Source organism: Sciurus carolinensis, chromosome 9 (genome assembly GCF_902686445.1).
Source record: "Sciurus carolinensis chromosome 9, mSciCar1.2, whole genome shotgun sequence".
Taxonomy (NCBI): domain Eukaryota; kingdom Metazoa; phylum Chordata; class Mammalia; order Rodentia; family Sciuridae; genus Sciurus; species Sciurus carolinensis.
In genome coordinates, this window is record NC_062221.1 from 4,479,779 (window position 1) to 4,494,511 (window position 14,733).

At 46.6% G+C, this 14,733-nt stretch overlaps 1 protein-coding gene across 4 annotated transcripts in view; it reads left to right on the forward strand.

Annotated features, from left to right (window-relative positions):
- Positions 1–555: 555 nt before the first annotated feature.
- The window catches only part of Mme (membrane metalloendopeptidase), an 80,224-nt gene continuing 66,046 nt past the window's right edge, over positions 556–14,733 (forward strand). The window contains exons 1-3 of one of the 4 annotated variants that reach the window (XM_047564785.1): positions 556–623; positions 5,560–5,726; positions 6,442–6,477. In XM_047564785.1, the coding sequence (XP_047420741.1) occupies positions 5,570–5,726; positions 6,442–6,477 (193 nt within the window). In that variant the 5' untranslated portion in view covers positions 556–623; positions 5,560–5,569. Of the gene's footprint in view, positions 624–1,147; positions 1,307–1,432; positions 1,560–1,754; positions 1,912–5,559; positions 5,727–6,441; positions 6,478–14,733 lie in introns of those variants that run through there. The other 3 variants (XM_047564782.1, XM_047564784.1, XM_047564781.1) reach the window with 3 other exon arrangements.

The window sequence follows — 14,733 nt, forward strand, 5'->3', positions numbered from 1 at the left end:
TATTAAAAATCCTAGAAGCAGCTGGGGGTGGGGGTGTAGCTCCCCTGTACTCCCACCTACTCAGGAGACTGAGGCAGGAGGACCACAAGTTTCAGCAGAGCCTCAGCAACTTAGAGATACCTTGTTTCAAAATTTAAAATATGAAGTTGTGGATGGAGCTCAGTGGTAGGCATCCCTGGGTTCAATTCCCAGTAGCGCATCAAAATATATGTGTATATATAATATAGATATGTGTATAGATATGCTTGTGTATAATACATATATATGTATAGATATGCCTATGCATAATATAGATATATGTATAGATATGCGTATATATAATATAGATACGTGTATGCATACACATATGTATGTGTATACACATATGTACATACATATATATATATATACATACACACACACACACATATATACATACGTATATTCTGATCTCCTTGGCTCCTGGGCAATTATAACTGCGAAAAGGCGAAAAGCAGTTTTAATAAAGGTACTGCCTTTGTGCAAAAAGTACTTCCTTGTTTTTCTACCCCTTGAGAAGGAATCTCGGCGTCTTAAGGGAAACGGTGTGCGGTTTGGCCACATGACAGTGACGGGGTCCTGCCAGTCACAGCTCATTTTAGTAGGTAGGCGCGCTTTACTTCTTTTTCGCTCTCTCTCGCGCCCCACCTTGGAAACCCCCACCCCCAACACACACAGGTTAGACGATTCCTTGGAGTCTGGGGTGGGAGTGGAGAGTTTCAGTGCAAATCCTGATGAAGAAAAGGAAAGGGGGAAGAGAAGAGAGGGAGGGGGAAGGGGAGGGAGGAAGAGAAAAGAAAGAAAAAGAAAGGGGGAGCGTGGAAATTCAGCAAAGGAGAGAGGGAAGCTTGGGTGCGGGAGGAAGAGCGAAGAGTGCGAGAAGGAGCATTACTGTCCAGGTCCGCTAGGGAGGCAGAGGAACCTCCCCGCACTACAGAATCCCGAAGAGACGGTGCATTGTTTTCCCGAAAGCCCCAAGCTAAGCAATTCCAAGAATGTTTGGCAAGGTCCTTTGGGGAATGGCGAGGTGGGGGACCCGGAGCCGGGACTTTCTCGCCGCCCCCGCCCCGCGCCGGCCCCCTCGCGTGATGTGGCAGGATTTGGGAGACCTAGCGGAAACCTTCAGGTCACCCGGGGAACTGCTCCTCTCGCTGGTCCTGCGGCGGCGAGGCGGGGTTGAGCGCGCCGAGACGCGCGGGGCGCGGAGATGTGCAAGTGGCGACGCTCGGCCGGGCGCAGGCGGGAGCAGCCGCCCAACTCCCCGCGCGGGATCTGCTGAGAGGCCACGGTGAGTCCCTCGCGCGCGGGTCCGAGGGATGCCGGGCTTCGCCGTCGCCCCGCCACTCCGGCCGCCCCGGGCCGACCCCTCCCCGGAGTCCGGCCTTGGCGCGGCGCTGCCCTGCCGGCCGGAGCGCGCGGCTCAGGGCGCCCGGGGGACGCACGGAGCGACCGGCGCTCGGCGAGGCTCCGGGCCGCCCGCCCCGTGCGCTCATTGGTCAGGATGTGTCTGCTCAGCCTCCAACTTCTCCCGAATCGCACTGGTGAGTCCCGGGAGGGCCAGCTGCACCCGGGGCTGGGGCGCAGGGGTCGCCTGGGGCGCTAGGCGGGCGCGGGCAGCGGCGGGTGCCCCGGGCGTGGGCGCAGGAGGCGTGCCCTGGGCAGGAGCCGCGCCGGGACCTGGGCGCAGGGGAGGGGAGGGAGGGAGGGAAGGGGCCGAGGGTGTCAGGGAGGAGGGCTCTGCGATCCAGGTTCATTCCCACAGCTCCCTGCAGCCTCTGCCTGGGAGTTATGTTCGGTTACCGAGATCTGCGCTACCAAATTGCACCGGGGTTGATTTGGGGGCTGGGAATTTGCCATTCCGCTCTACAGACACTGGTTTTTTAAAACAGCAAGGTTTGTTTTCATTTTGGTTTCTGTTGGATTTTTCTCCTAATTAACTCACTTTTCTATTTTTTTTTTTTTTCTTTTCTTAACCTGAAGATCTTTTCATGATTCCACCTCTTCGTCTTTGCTTTGAACCTTGATTTCCTATTATATAATTTATGCTTAAATCTCACAAGGGTTGGTTGGTGCGGCGTGGGGGTGTTCTTTTGTAGATGTAAGTTTTTTTTAAAAAAGACCTTTTCCTTACTTAACCAATTTCAGTCTATTTGTACTGTTTTAAAATAAGGGAAATTGGAACCGATCATCCCTCATTAGCCTCTCAGTCAAGTCTATTTCTCCTCCATATGTGATTCAAATGGCAGTTTTATTAAACTGGAAACTAGTATCTGGCTTGCAGCGTCAGCGTTTGGAAGCTGCTAATCGGCAAATCGGGTCTGAGAGCGTGTAGCTTCACTCCCTTGCATTTTTGCTGGATTCCAGCTCTTTATAAAACAATATTGTAGTTTCTCAGACTCGATGCCGTATGTCTCTGGAAGTAACGTGGTTGGGACTTTGTGTCTACGACTCCATGCTTCAGACACGGGAGGCGCCGACTAACCGATGACCGGGAAACGCGGGGATTTCAACTGAGTACCCTCCTCCTCAGCTCCTGCAGTCTCAATATGGAACCTGTTTTGCCTTTCTGTGCCTCAGTTTCCACTAATGCAAACTGTCATCGCCTAGCAAACCTCAGGGACTTGTAGAAATAAGTTAATGTTATAATATGCTGTGAAGCTGAAATTGCTTAGGCTCTGATCTCCCTTGAACAAATGGGTTGTCCTCCAGTTTTCTTGATTTGACAGTCTGATAAATTAATACTTAACGCTGTGCCGGTATGAGCATTGCTACTTCATATTGCTTTGGAATTCAGCTTATATTCACACAAAATGATAATTAATTCTGATAATGCCAATTTGAGGTTTTTCAGGGTCCTTTTTAGGCTAAATCTCAATTCCAATCATCTACTCCCTTCTGGGGTGGTATCTAGTTTTTAACTGAGGCTTTTTAACACATCTCCAGTTAAGGTGAAGTATTTTAAGAATGTAGGGATGTTTTTGCATATCCTGCTTTATATGGCAATATGAGTAACAACTTTATATAATTTTCATATTCTTTCCATTCCGTGTGCCCCTTAGCCCCCTCCCTTAAATGTGGTTGCATGTGGTTACATTGGATGTTCAGGTAACTAGGAGTTAGTGCTGTGTCCCTTCCCAAGGTTCAGTATCCTGACCCCTGTTTTCTTCAAAGAAAATGGCAAATGATCTAGAATTAACTGGAAATGAATGACAAAGTTAAATTAGGAGGTTAAACTTGCAGCTTTTCTGCTTTTGCTCAATATTGTTCAAAAAAAAAAGTGCTACTTAGGGGCAAAAAGACATTGAAGGCTCCACAAAGCTTTTTACAAGTGACAGATGGAGGAAAAGCCTACTAATGACTCAAGATGATGTTCTTGTGATGAAGGTCCAAGGACCAGTGGCCTGGGTCACTACCTGAATTTCCCCATAGCTATTTCTGCAGCTGCCTCAGCTCTCCATGCTGAAGGATGAGGAGAAGCCAGGGAAGGTAGCCCAGAGGGAGCTAGAAATACCTGCCCACCAGCTGTGCCACACTGGGAAGCTTGGCGGTGCCAAAGAGCACTTTTAACTTAATGCCATGGCTGCCCTGGTTCCCTAGTCCCAAGTCCCAAGTCCCTTTACAGAGACTCGGAGTCATGTTTCTAGGAAAGAAATAAAAATAAATAAATAAGGTGCTTTTTATTTTATTTTATTTTTTTACAAGTAAGACATGTCTCTTGATTAGTCTTCTGAAATATTACTAGAGCAGGAGGAGAAAAATTTCAGGGAAATCCTAAAGCAGATGTGATTAATATTTAGATGTGCTTTAAGGTCAGACTGGAAACTGAGGGGCCTGGGAGAATTACTCTTTTTATTTTTTACCTCTCTGTAAGTGTCCAGGTATTAAATTTGTTCCTGCTTTTTCTTTGCCCTACTATCATCTCTGTTAAATTAGGACTATAGTCAATGCAATTTCGTATCATAACCCCAGGGTCTGTGCTACTAAACTAGCATGAGTTACGTAACCATTAAGTGAGACATTTTAACATTCAGGTGCATTACATTCCACTTTCATTGAGCAGACGTGGTTTTCATTGTCCAATACAATATTTTTATTTGATAGTCTGTCCTTGCTTATAGCCTCATGTAATCAAAAGGAGAGCGTGCTTAAGTCTTTGCTTCCAGGACTGTAAAGTCCAGTTATGGTTCACTCTTTAATGATTCCCTGGAGGGTGTGAGTGCCTGGTTGCCTGCTGGATCTCCCAGACCTTACTTCAAATCTAGAGTCCATTCCTCCTTTCCCTTGGGCCTCAGTTTCCACAAAACACACCCTCAGGGACTTATGTGTATTCAACAAAGATCTTTAAGAACATTTCTGAGCAGTTATTTCATCTAGGGATTAAATTCTACAACTCCTCAATTCTACAGTTAATTTGTTTCAGAGGTTCTTTCATATAGTTAAGCACAAAAACTTTATTTATGCTACACTTTGGTAAACGGCTTATAAAGAATCTCTAGGCCTCTAAAGGAAGCACCAAGATTTAATATTTAGGTTTGTATCCCCAAGTTTCTGCCATAAGAGGTCAGATGATCTCTGCTGTATGATGGTGCAGTTGTATTTCAAACGTGACCACATGTGTCTCTTACAAAGAATGTTGACTCCCATCGTGGACTTGGACAAGTTACCTGACCTCTCTGTGACCTACTTTCCTAGAGCTGGAATATTAACATCTACCTTCTGGAGGTAAAGTAAATCAGATTGTGGAAGAGACCAAGAACTGTGTCTGGCACGTTGAAAGAACTCACTGAATGTCAGCTGTAGTTGGTAGAAGGAGTAACACTTATTTAAACACAAGTTAAATATTTAGCTGCAAGGTAGCCTTTCTTAATCATGTTTTTTCTCCTTCAGTTGCACAAAGAAATGTTGGTATGGTCAATATCTTTCATTCCACTGACTTTAGATCCCATGAGTAGACGTCTCCAGAATGTTGTCTGACCAGTTAACTGATGCCCCTATCAGCAGGAGTAGTGATTCTGAGCTGTAAAAATAATAGTTGTTTTTATGACTACACTACTTCAAGTGTCGGTTCCCTTTGTTTTCTCTCTGTACTCATGTTTCAAATTATTGCTTAGTCAAAACCTCAAGGTATTAATTATTGATTTTGAGCTTAGAAAGAAACCACTGGAGCACGATGTGAAATCCACCTTTGACATTAGTCCAGAGTTCAGAAGAGTGAGTTGAAAGCTTTCTTAATAATGGTACAGCCCTTATTTGCCTATGAACTTCTGCATTAAAACTGTGTGTCTAACAGACTGTCTTTGGGCAGTGTTGCTGGACTCTTCAGTGATATTAAAACAAAACAAAACCAAAAGGTTGGGACTGGGACCTGTGGAATTCATCCGGCTGTATTTTCTTTGCTTTCAGCATCTATGTTTTGACTTTTCAACAAAAACTTTTATTTCTAATCTAATTTTTACTTTTACTTACAAGCCACGTTAAGAGTTTATAAAATTATATGCAGTTTGTTTTTATTTATTGATTAAGGTTTTTATTTATCTGCAGGTTTTAGGTGATGGGAAGATCGGAAAGTCAGATGGATATAACTGATATCAACCCTCCGAAGCCAAAGAAGCCAAGATGGACGCCCCTAGAGATCAGCCTGTCAGTCCTGGTCCTGTTGCTCACCATCATCGCCGTGACCATGATCGCACTCTATGCGACGTATGACGGTGAGTGGCCCCCACTGGGCATCAGCAGGGCAAAGAGAAGGGTCTCCATCTCTTGCTCCTGATGTCACCCAGCAGATGCCCGAAGGGTGGAGACACATGAGCAGCAGAGTCACTTGTACAGCGTAACGTCCGCGTGTTGGAACAATGAACTTGGACTCAAGTACAGAGACTTTTTCTTAGGAGCAAAGCTGTTAATTTCCAAATATATTTAGGGCACTCGTGTTTACTTTAGAAGACTCTAATGTATAATTGTATTTGATTAAAATATACACGGTTTTGTGGCCAGCTTCAGCAACAGTCATTAGTCAATTTTTGTTGCGTCATTGAAATTCTGAAGGGCTTCACAGGAATTTAAGTAGTCTAATTTGAGTCTTGGACATTTTTCACAATAGGGATTAGTAAAGATTGTTCTTTAATGGGGAAAAGTGATTACTGAAAGATGACTGGAACAGCTGATTATTTCAATTTGTCAGGCCTAAGGCTTAGTTTTTAGAGATGATAATAATAACACATTTTTCTTTATAATCAAACTGAAATTTAGGATTTTTCTATTTTCCCCCTCTACCATCTTCTAGCTATTGGCACTTATATATAATGCAAGGTTTTTAAGTTTTTTAAGGAATTTCTTATTTAATGGTCAGTTTTTAAAAGGGCAAAAAAGAAAGAGAAATCAGAAAATATGCAAATATTTATGCGTACACTCTTCTTTTTCTAGATGGTATTTGCAAGTCACCAGACTGCACCAAATCAGGTAAGCAATTGTCTTTGCATTTAGCAGTCTTACGTTTAATGTATGACATTTGAAAACCAAGCGCTAATAGATATATCTCTATATTTGCTTTGGTTATACTCTTACTCATTAGAGAGCACTTATTTTTGTGTCTGGACTTATAATCAAGAAATATTGAAGTAGTAGATTAACTAACTTGCTTATTCTAAAAGATAACTCCCTGTTTTGCCTCCGTCATATGTATGGTGAGGTGATAAAGAACGACGTGTCAGTTTTGATGAAACTTGCTGTGTAGTTGGACAAAGACAGAAAACACAGGAACCATCTCCCCAGGGGTGAGCTCTAAGGGGGAAGAGACACATGGTCATCTTGGGTGCAGCAGGGGGTCATGTGCGGGAAGCGCCCGGAAGAGGGATGGGACTGGGAGGCAGGCTTGATGGACAGGGGCATGTGACGGAAAGCCCTCCGTGTGCCGGTGAAGGGGAAGCAGATCTCCTCTTGAACAGGGGTGTCTGGGAGGACTGCGGGGTGGGCCGGGTGGAGTGAGCAGCGGGTGCTGCCTGCGGGGAGCCAGTGGGCAGCGGGTGGCTCCGAGAACCGAGGTGCTGACTGAAACAAGGGACATGAAAGAGCTAGAACGAGGCCACCTTTTCCTATCCAAGACACCGAGGAGGGTGGTGGCAGCCACTCGGAAGCAGGAGATGACCGAGGAGGTGCTGGCTGAGCTGGGAGCAGCCTCGGAGGGAGGGTGAGTGGCGGGAGGGTGCGGTGGGCACAGGAGCTCGGGTTTGGATCTGACAGCTCAGGGTCGGTGGGGGCTTCGGGAGTATTTGGTTCCCAAAAGGAGAAGAGACGAGGCACCAGTAATCAGGGTAGAAGGAAAAGGAGTCGGAGAAGTAGGTCATGAGAAGAGCAGGCGTCCTTCCTCAAGGAGGACGGCGTGCTGCCCAGTGCAGCTCCCTGGGATGTGAGCGCGGTATGTATGCGCTTTAACCACTTTCTGTTGGATGATTACCTGGGTTTCTGTTGTTCACTGAACTGGAGGATAATTAGGGGAAAGGCCTTGGAGACTAGTCGTATGGTCTGGTGCCCTGGCCTTGGGCCCTGTGCTTTTCTGTGTTGCGCCGTCATGGATATTTTGCTCTGGGCCTCAAGTGTGATGACCCCACACCCTGAGACACAACATGGGGACTGGAGGGAGACCTGATTTGATTTCAGCCACTTGCTGCTCAATGTAGCAGCATGTGCTTTCCCATCTGAAGGCTTTCTCAGGAACAAAGGCGTTTCTTTATTCTCTGGGGAAATGCTACACAGCTACTTTGCCTGGGAGATGTCCAGGGTCATTGTACCCAACTGCCAGTCCTCCCACGCCTCCTCCTCTCTCCACCAGCTGCCCTGTCATGTGCTGGTGCCTGTCCTGTCTTGAGAAACCTCCCTGTAGGTGCTGACCTTGCTAGGGTCAGTTCTTCTGTCCTTAGTGCTCTTGACCTATCTCTTAGTGTGCGAGTCCCTGCTTCCCTCTCTCTCTCTCTCTCTCTCTCTCTCTCTCTCTCTCTCTCTCTCTCTTTTTCTCTTCATTTTTCTTAATTTTAAAGACACGGAATTCTTTTGACTCGGTAGGCAAGTTTTTGTAAACCCCAGAGATCTAGGCAGATTCCTGCAGTAGTGGCCACCTCACAGAGCAGTGTGACATTTAGAATCTGGAACCTTGTGAATTCACATTTAGGGACATGGTTCTTAAATAGAGTCTGGAAATTCTCAACTCGCCTAAATGTATTTAATCTGCATCTTTTAATTGTAACTTAGAAATCATGCCAAGTGTAAAACACCTCAAGAACCATATTGTGGCTGAGAAATGGCCATGTAGAAATAGCTTCCAAGATACCAAGTATGTGGTCAGGCTGTTTCTCTGCATTTTTTGTTGGTTCACAAACTGTTAGAACATCCTGATGGTTGTAGTTACTCTCTCTTCTGCTCTCTTGGGTGCCCTCTTCCATGCACAAACACTCAGTCTTTGGCTATTTAGAAATCTTCTCTGCCACAGAAATGCAACTCTTTCTTATAGAAGTTGCTACAGATTAGGAAAACTCTAGAGGAAACCTTGGGCAGAAGCAAGTTGTAAAGAAGAGTGAGAAGAGTGGAGTGTATGGAAAGGAAAGGAAAGGAAAGATGGAAAGAAAGAGGAAGTATCTTACTGCAGTCCTACAGTCACTTCAGAAGTCTGGGGGTGTCCAAACTGAGCACAGAAATTCATCTTGAGAGTTGGAACGTAGGAATTGGTACCCAAGATGCTTTCTTAAAAGTTGGCTCCAACTTGAATCTTCCTCCATGTGGAAGAGATGTTCCAGCAAAGTTGCCTCTCCCTGTGATCCTCTGGGGTCAAGGAACAGAAGCCAGGCTGAACTATGCAGGAGAAAACCCTGAAGAAGGCTCAGGACCACCTTGAAATCTATTGGGTACTAAGTATTTAAATCTGAGCATTCATTATTTCAGTGTTTTTAATAGACATAAAATGTGAATAATAACATATTAAATTAACTTGCTAATATATGAAATGCATCAGATTAACCAGACCTAAAATAAAACTTCTCTGTGAGTCTATATCCTGAAACTGGCTTCCATTGCATTGTGACTTCCCAGCTCAGATGGTCCCATGGATAACTGAGGATTTCATGGATCATTCTTTGTTCTGGGTTCTTAGCGGCTTTTCTGACCTACCCACTGGGTAGCAGCACTCTCTCAGATGTGAAAACCAAAAAATGTCTCCAGACATTGCCAAATGCCCCCTCGGGGCAGTGGAGTGACCTGTGGTCTGGTTCCACGGGTTTAGATGGGCCAGATACGTCTGCAGTACTTTTCCTTTTGAGGTAGGCAGATAGTGGCCTTCCAAAGATGTCCCCCTCAGTTCCTGGGACCTGTGGGTACTTTATCTTTGATGGCAGAAGACTGTTAAGGAAGTGATTGAGTTAAGACTTTTGAAATGGGAGGCTTATCTTGAACAATTGGGTGGCCTTCTGAAATCACAAGCATCCCTGTAAGAGGAAGGGAGCAGAGTGTCCCGATCAGAGAAGGAAGTGTGACATTGAGCAGAGCAATGGAGGTCCGAGGTGCAGGTGCAGCCTAGGGCACCCGAGGCCCAAGCGCAGAGGCCAGGCTGTCTCCAGGGCATCCAGAGATGGACGACTTTGCTGGCCCTTCCTAGACTGCTGACCTCCAGAATTAGAAGATAATTGATGTGTCCTGTTGTAAGCCACTGAGTGTGTTAATTTGTTACAGCAGCAAGAGGGGACCATTTCCCTTCCACCATTCCTTTAAGGCTCTCGTCGAGGAGTTACAACGAGCACATTCATGCATACCCCAGTGTTGGTTACTGAACAGGATTGCAGTAGGCAGGGGCGGGGACAGAACTTTACCTAGAGCAACAGAGGATGCTATGGTTTGCTCCAAACTTTGGTGTTTCCACCTCTTTCAAGAGGTGCATCCTTCAAGGGGCGATAAGGCCACAGGATTTGGAACTTGCTGTTCCCGACTTGCTGGAGGAAGGTGGTTCTGTTTGGTCTTCCGCCTTGTGCCTCCTGAGCGTGCAGCAGGGGGCCCCGCTAGATGCTGGCAACTTGATCTTAGACCTCCGGCCTCCAGAACTAGGAGGAAGTAGATTTCTATTCTTTATAATAGATAATAGATAGCATTAATAGAATGCGACAAGTTCAAGGTAGAGTAGAATGATAATAGGTAGCACTTACCGAATGTTTGCGTGCCCAGCTCTGCCCTGAGCAGTGGTAACACGTTGATCTGCATAATGATCCTAGGAGGTCGGCACTATGTACCTTTTCTTTTCTTTCCTTTTTTTAAGAGATGGGGTCACGCTATGTTGCCCAGGTTGTTGAACTGCTAAGCTTGGGTGATCCTCCCAACTTGGCCCTCTGAGTAGCCCGGCCTCAGGCGTGGGCCACCGGCTTGCGTCTTCTCTTCCACTGAATAAGTGACCAGGCTTCCCACCAGGCATCCAAGGGAGCCAGGCTTTCCGTGCTCTATGCTGTGTGTGCAGTCTACGAGAGAGGGCTGCCTCCCCTCCCGTGGGACCGTGGAGCAGAAACACCCACGGTGACTCTGAGGGTGAAATAACCAAGTCCCCAGAGACCAGCTGCTCTGTTAGGAACAGCGAGCAGCTGCATTCGTGCGTCCAGGAATCGAGGGGACTGCGTCACCATAACGAAACACCCGAAGCTGAGTGACTTTGTAAAGGATAGGAGTCTGTTTGGCTACAGTTCTGGAGGATGGAGGTGGGGGCCACATCTGGCAGTGACCTTCCTGCGGCATGCCGACGTGACTCGGAGCGTCCCAGGGCGAGGACAGGAGCACACGTGACGCACACGTGTGTGTCCCCGGCCCCTCCCAGGATAAGTCATCCCAGATGTCCTCCAATCCCAATCTTTTCCTAAAAGCTCCACCTCTGGACACCGTGATTGGATTAATTCTCCCATTTAATGCTCCCAGTGGGGATTGCATTTCATTCTGACCCTTCGGAGGACACATGCAAACCATATCCAAACCATGGCAAATTCTACGGAAGTGCATGTTGGGAGTGTGGTCCTGCTCTATCCAGGTCCAGAGAAGCCAGGTTAAGCCACAGGAGCGGAATAGTTCACAAGAGAGAGCAGGCACACCTGTACGGTTGTATAGATTGTGCACTTTACAACTGTCTGTGGCAGCCCGCACACAATTACTTTAATCCTTTTACTTTAATTCTGTACTCACCAAGCAAACTTTTGATGAGTATTTAATTATTAATACAAGAAAAGGGAGCATTCTGTTCACTTGCAAGATTATTCAGCATGGTGAGATAATATATTCACATTCTGATTTAATTACTATTTTGTGTGGCTTAAGCAATGACTATAGAAATAAAGTGAATCTTCCTAGTGTCTGGTCATTTCTGCAAGGGCCAGACCTTGGTAGTGGCACTAGCTGGCCTTTTCCTGGCAGCACCTGGGCATCTCTGTGCACTGTGGGCCATGGTCTCTCCCTTCTTGCCTATTTCCACCCTACACCCTTGAAGAAAAGTGGTACTCAGACTAGTCAGCACAGAACAGGCTGCCGGCAGACTCTCGGCTGTCGCCGGCCCTGTGGCCCCTTTCAGGGTAGGTGATGAGGCTCTTTCATTATGTGGTTCAAGTCTGAAAAGATCTTGAGGCATTAAGAGCCCAGCAGGCTTCTCGTGACAAGATAACCAAAGCACACCTTTGCACTTCCGCGAGGCGTGGGGGGCTCTGCCCCCAGTGGCTTCCCTGCGCACGTCGGAAGACAGTTTAGAGCAGCTTGCCTCAGGATTTCTCCAGCCACAATTTGCACCCGTCAATCAGATCCTTTCCTAGAAGGGAGTCATCTGTGTGATAAACACACACACATACAACACGTTGGCTTCCCTGCTGGGGAAATTCTAAGCAGCAGCGCGGTGTCGCTTTTCTCTGCGTGGTCAAGGAATGGGAAACAGAGATAAGTTGAATGAAGCACAGTCGGGGGAGGAAGCACCAGCACCTGGCAGGCCGATTGTAGTCCAAAGATTTGTTTTACAGCTGTAGAGTGATCTGATTGTACCGAGGGCTCGTATGAAGACTGGTTTATACGCCACGTTTTAGAGAGAGAGATGGGAAGATCCCTCTGTAGTTGAAGCAGCAGGGTAGTGAGATACTCTTTCCCAAGCTTTTGCTTTAATGTGAGGATCAAGTTGATAAAATTAATAGATTATTTGAGGGAAGTTAAAAAAAAAAGAAAATTAAAAAGACCACGAGAGAAGTAAGATAAGCTCTTAGATCCTGAATATTTCCATTCTTTAAGACCTTTCAGGTGGAGGATGGGGCTGGTGGTTTCTTATTTTGATCCTCTTTTGAGACTGAGTACAAACTAGAATACATTCTCTCCGTTCAGAACATACTCACCCCTGGGTGTGGTGGCCCACACCTGCAGTCCCAGTGACTTGGGAGGCTGAGACAGGAGGATCTCAAGTTCCAGGCCAGCCTAGCAGCTTAGCAAGGCCCTGTCTGAAAATAAAAAAATAAAAAGGACTGGGGATATAGCTCAGTGGTTGAGTGCGCCTGAGTTCAATCCTGGTACCCAAAACAAACACACAAACAAAATCCTCACCCTTCACCCTCTGGAAGGGCCACGTATTAGTCAGGGGTCACCAGAGAAACAGAACCAGTAGGCCATATCTATTTCCATATGGAGAGAGAGATACAGCAGGGAGAATTTATTATGGGACTTGGCTCACAAGATTACAGAGGCCAAGATGTTCCAAGGTGCACTGACTTTAAGCTCACATGACTCTCAGTCTGTGTCCAAAGTCCTGAGAAGCAGGGGTAAATCCCAGCGTCTGAAAGCCCCGGAACCTGGAGTTCTGAAGTGCAGAAGGCAGGCACCCCAGCTCCAAGGAGGACAGAGGGTGTGTCCTCGTGGACTTTTTGTCCTGTTGGGCCTCAGTGGATTGGATGGGGCCACACCCATTGGTGAAGGTGGATTTTCTATGTCCACTGATTCAAATGACAGCCCCTTCCCCAAACACCCTCTCCGTCGCACGCGGAGGTAGGCCCTGTCCGCTCTCAGGTTATCCATTCGCCCAGTAAAGCTGGGACCTAAAATTAGTCATCACAGGCTATCATGAAGAAAGAGAGTGCCCAGTTTTAGTGAGGCTGCGGAGAAGCAGGACCATCGTACTTTGCTGGCAGGAATGTAATCTCAGTGCATCCAAGCTCAGAAGGTAAGGACCATCTTGGAAAACAGCAAGTTTTACAAAAAGTAAGCATATACTTTCTACACCACCTAGCGATTCCAGCCCCAGGTGTTACCTGAGAGAAAGGAAAGCGTGTGTCCTCCTAAGGACATTGGTGCCATTGCTCATTACAGCAGCCTTCCCAGTACCTAGTCCACAGAAGCAACCCAAACAGACAAGTAAACAAAATCAGGTATAGGTGTAGAGTTGAGTGCTACTCAGCAATAAAAACCACGTCTACATGCAACAGCATGTGGACTTCAAAAGCACTGTGCTAAGTGAAATAAGCCAGGCCCAGAAGAGTACGTGTGTAATTCCATTTATATGAGTCTAGAAAGAGCAGAACCATAGATGCAGAAAGCAGAACCTCGGCTGCCCGGGTCTGAGTGGAGCAGGGACTGGCTGCTGAGGGCCACAGTCATGGGAGTGTCCTGAGGTTGGACGTGCCAATGGTCATGACTATGAACGTTTCAGAGAAAATCACTGGGTGAATTTTATAGTCTTAAAGTTAACAACTTAAAACGGTTAAAAACCCAACAAAAGTTCACCTGCATCCTTTCCCCCAACCTCTCCAATGCCCATTTCTAAATCGTGATCTGATTTGATCTTATGCAGCCGTTAAACGACGTGAAGTTCACTGAGCTCCATTTGCAAAATTCACATGACTGTACGTGGTTTGCAGCGTCTCCCAAACCTTCCCTAAGAAGTTAACTTGCTGGGCTTGAGCCAACTCCTAGTGCTTGGTCACGTGGTCACCTGTGGCATAGTGAGTTCGGCCAGTGACAGCCACGTGTACGTGAATGTGGCCCATGAGGTCTCTGCAGTGACACAGCAGCATCCCGCTCGGGCGGGCAACCTGTCTGATGTGTGCAGATGTCCCTGAACGATGCGTTTCCCAGCACAAGTCCCTGTCACCTGACCCGTGACTGCATCTGGATGGTATTGAGGAAGAGCCCGTGGAAACCCAACCAGGAAGTTAAAACCTTGTCAGGATTTGGTGTCAGAAGCATGATTTGCCTTCTCTGAGGTTTCACTTAGTGGAAGGAGAGATGATGTGGCCAGGTGCGCTAGCCATCTGAACAAACACCGGAGCAGCCTCCAGCGTCAGGCTTACTGTCAGAAAATAGGTGTTGGTGTTTCGGATCAGTGCTGTGGAATGTTTTTCTTTCAGCCTGACTGATAGAAGAGCAAAATTTGTTTGCTCACTTGTTTGTTTGCAGTATTGGGAATTGAACCTAGAGCCTCACACATCCTTAGCAAGCACTCTACCAGCCCTTTTTATTTATTTTGAGGCTGGCCTCAAACTTGGGATCCTCCTGCCTTAGCCTCCCTAATAGCTGGGATTACAGGTGTGCACCACCTTACCCAGCTTCCCAAATTTTTTATTATTTTTTATTATTATTATTATTGTTATTATTATTATAGCCTTGTAGTTATAGGTAGCAGTTGGTTCATCCCAACAAGCTCATACATGCGTGGAAATCAATTTCAGTTCATTATCTCCCCTT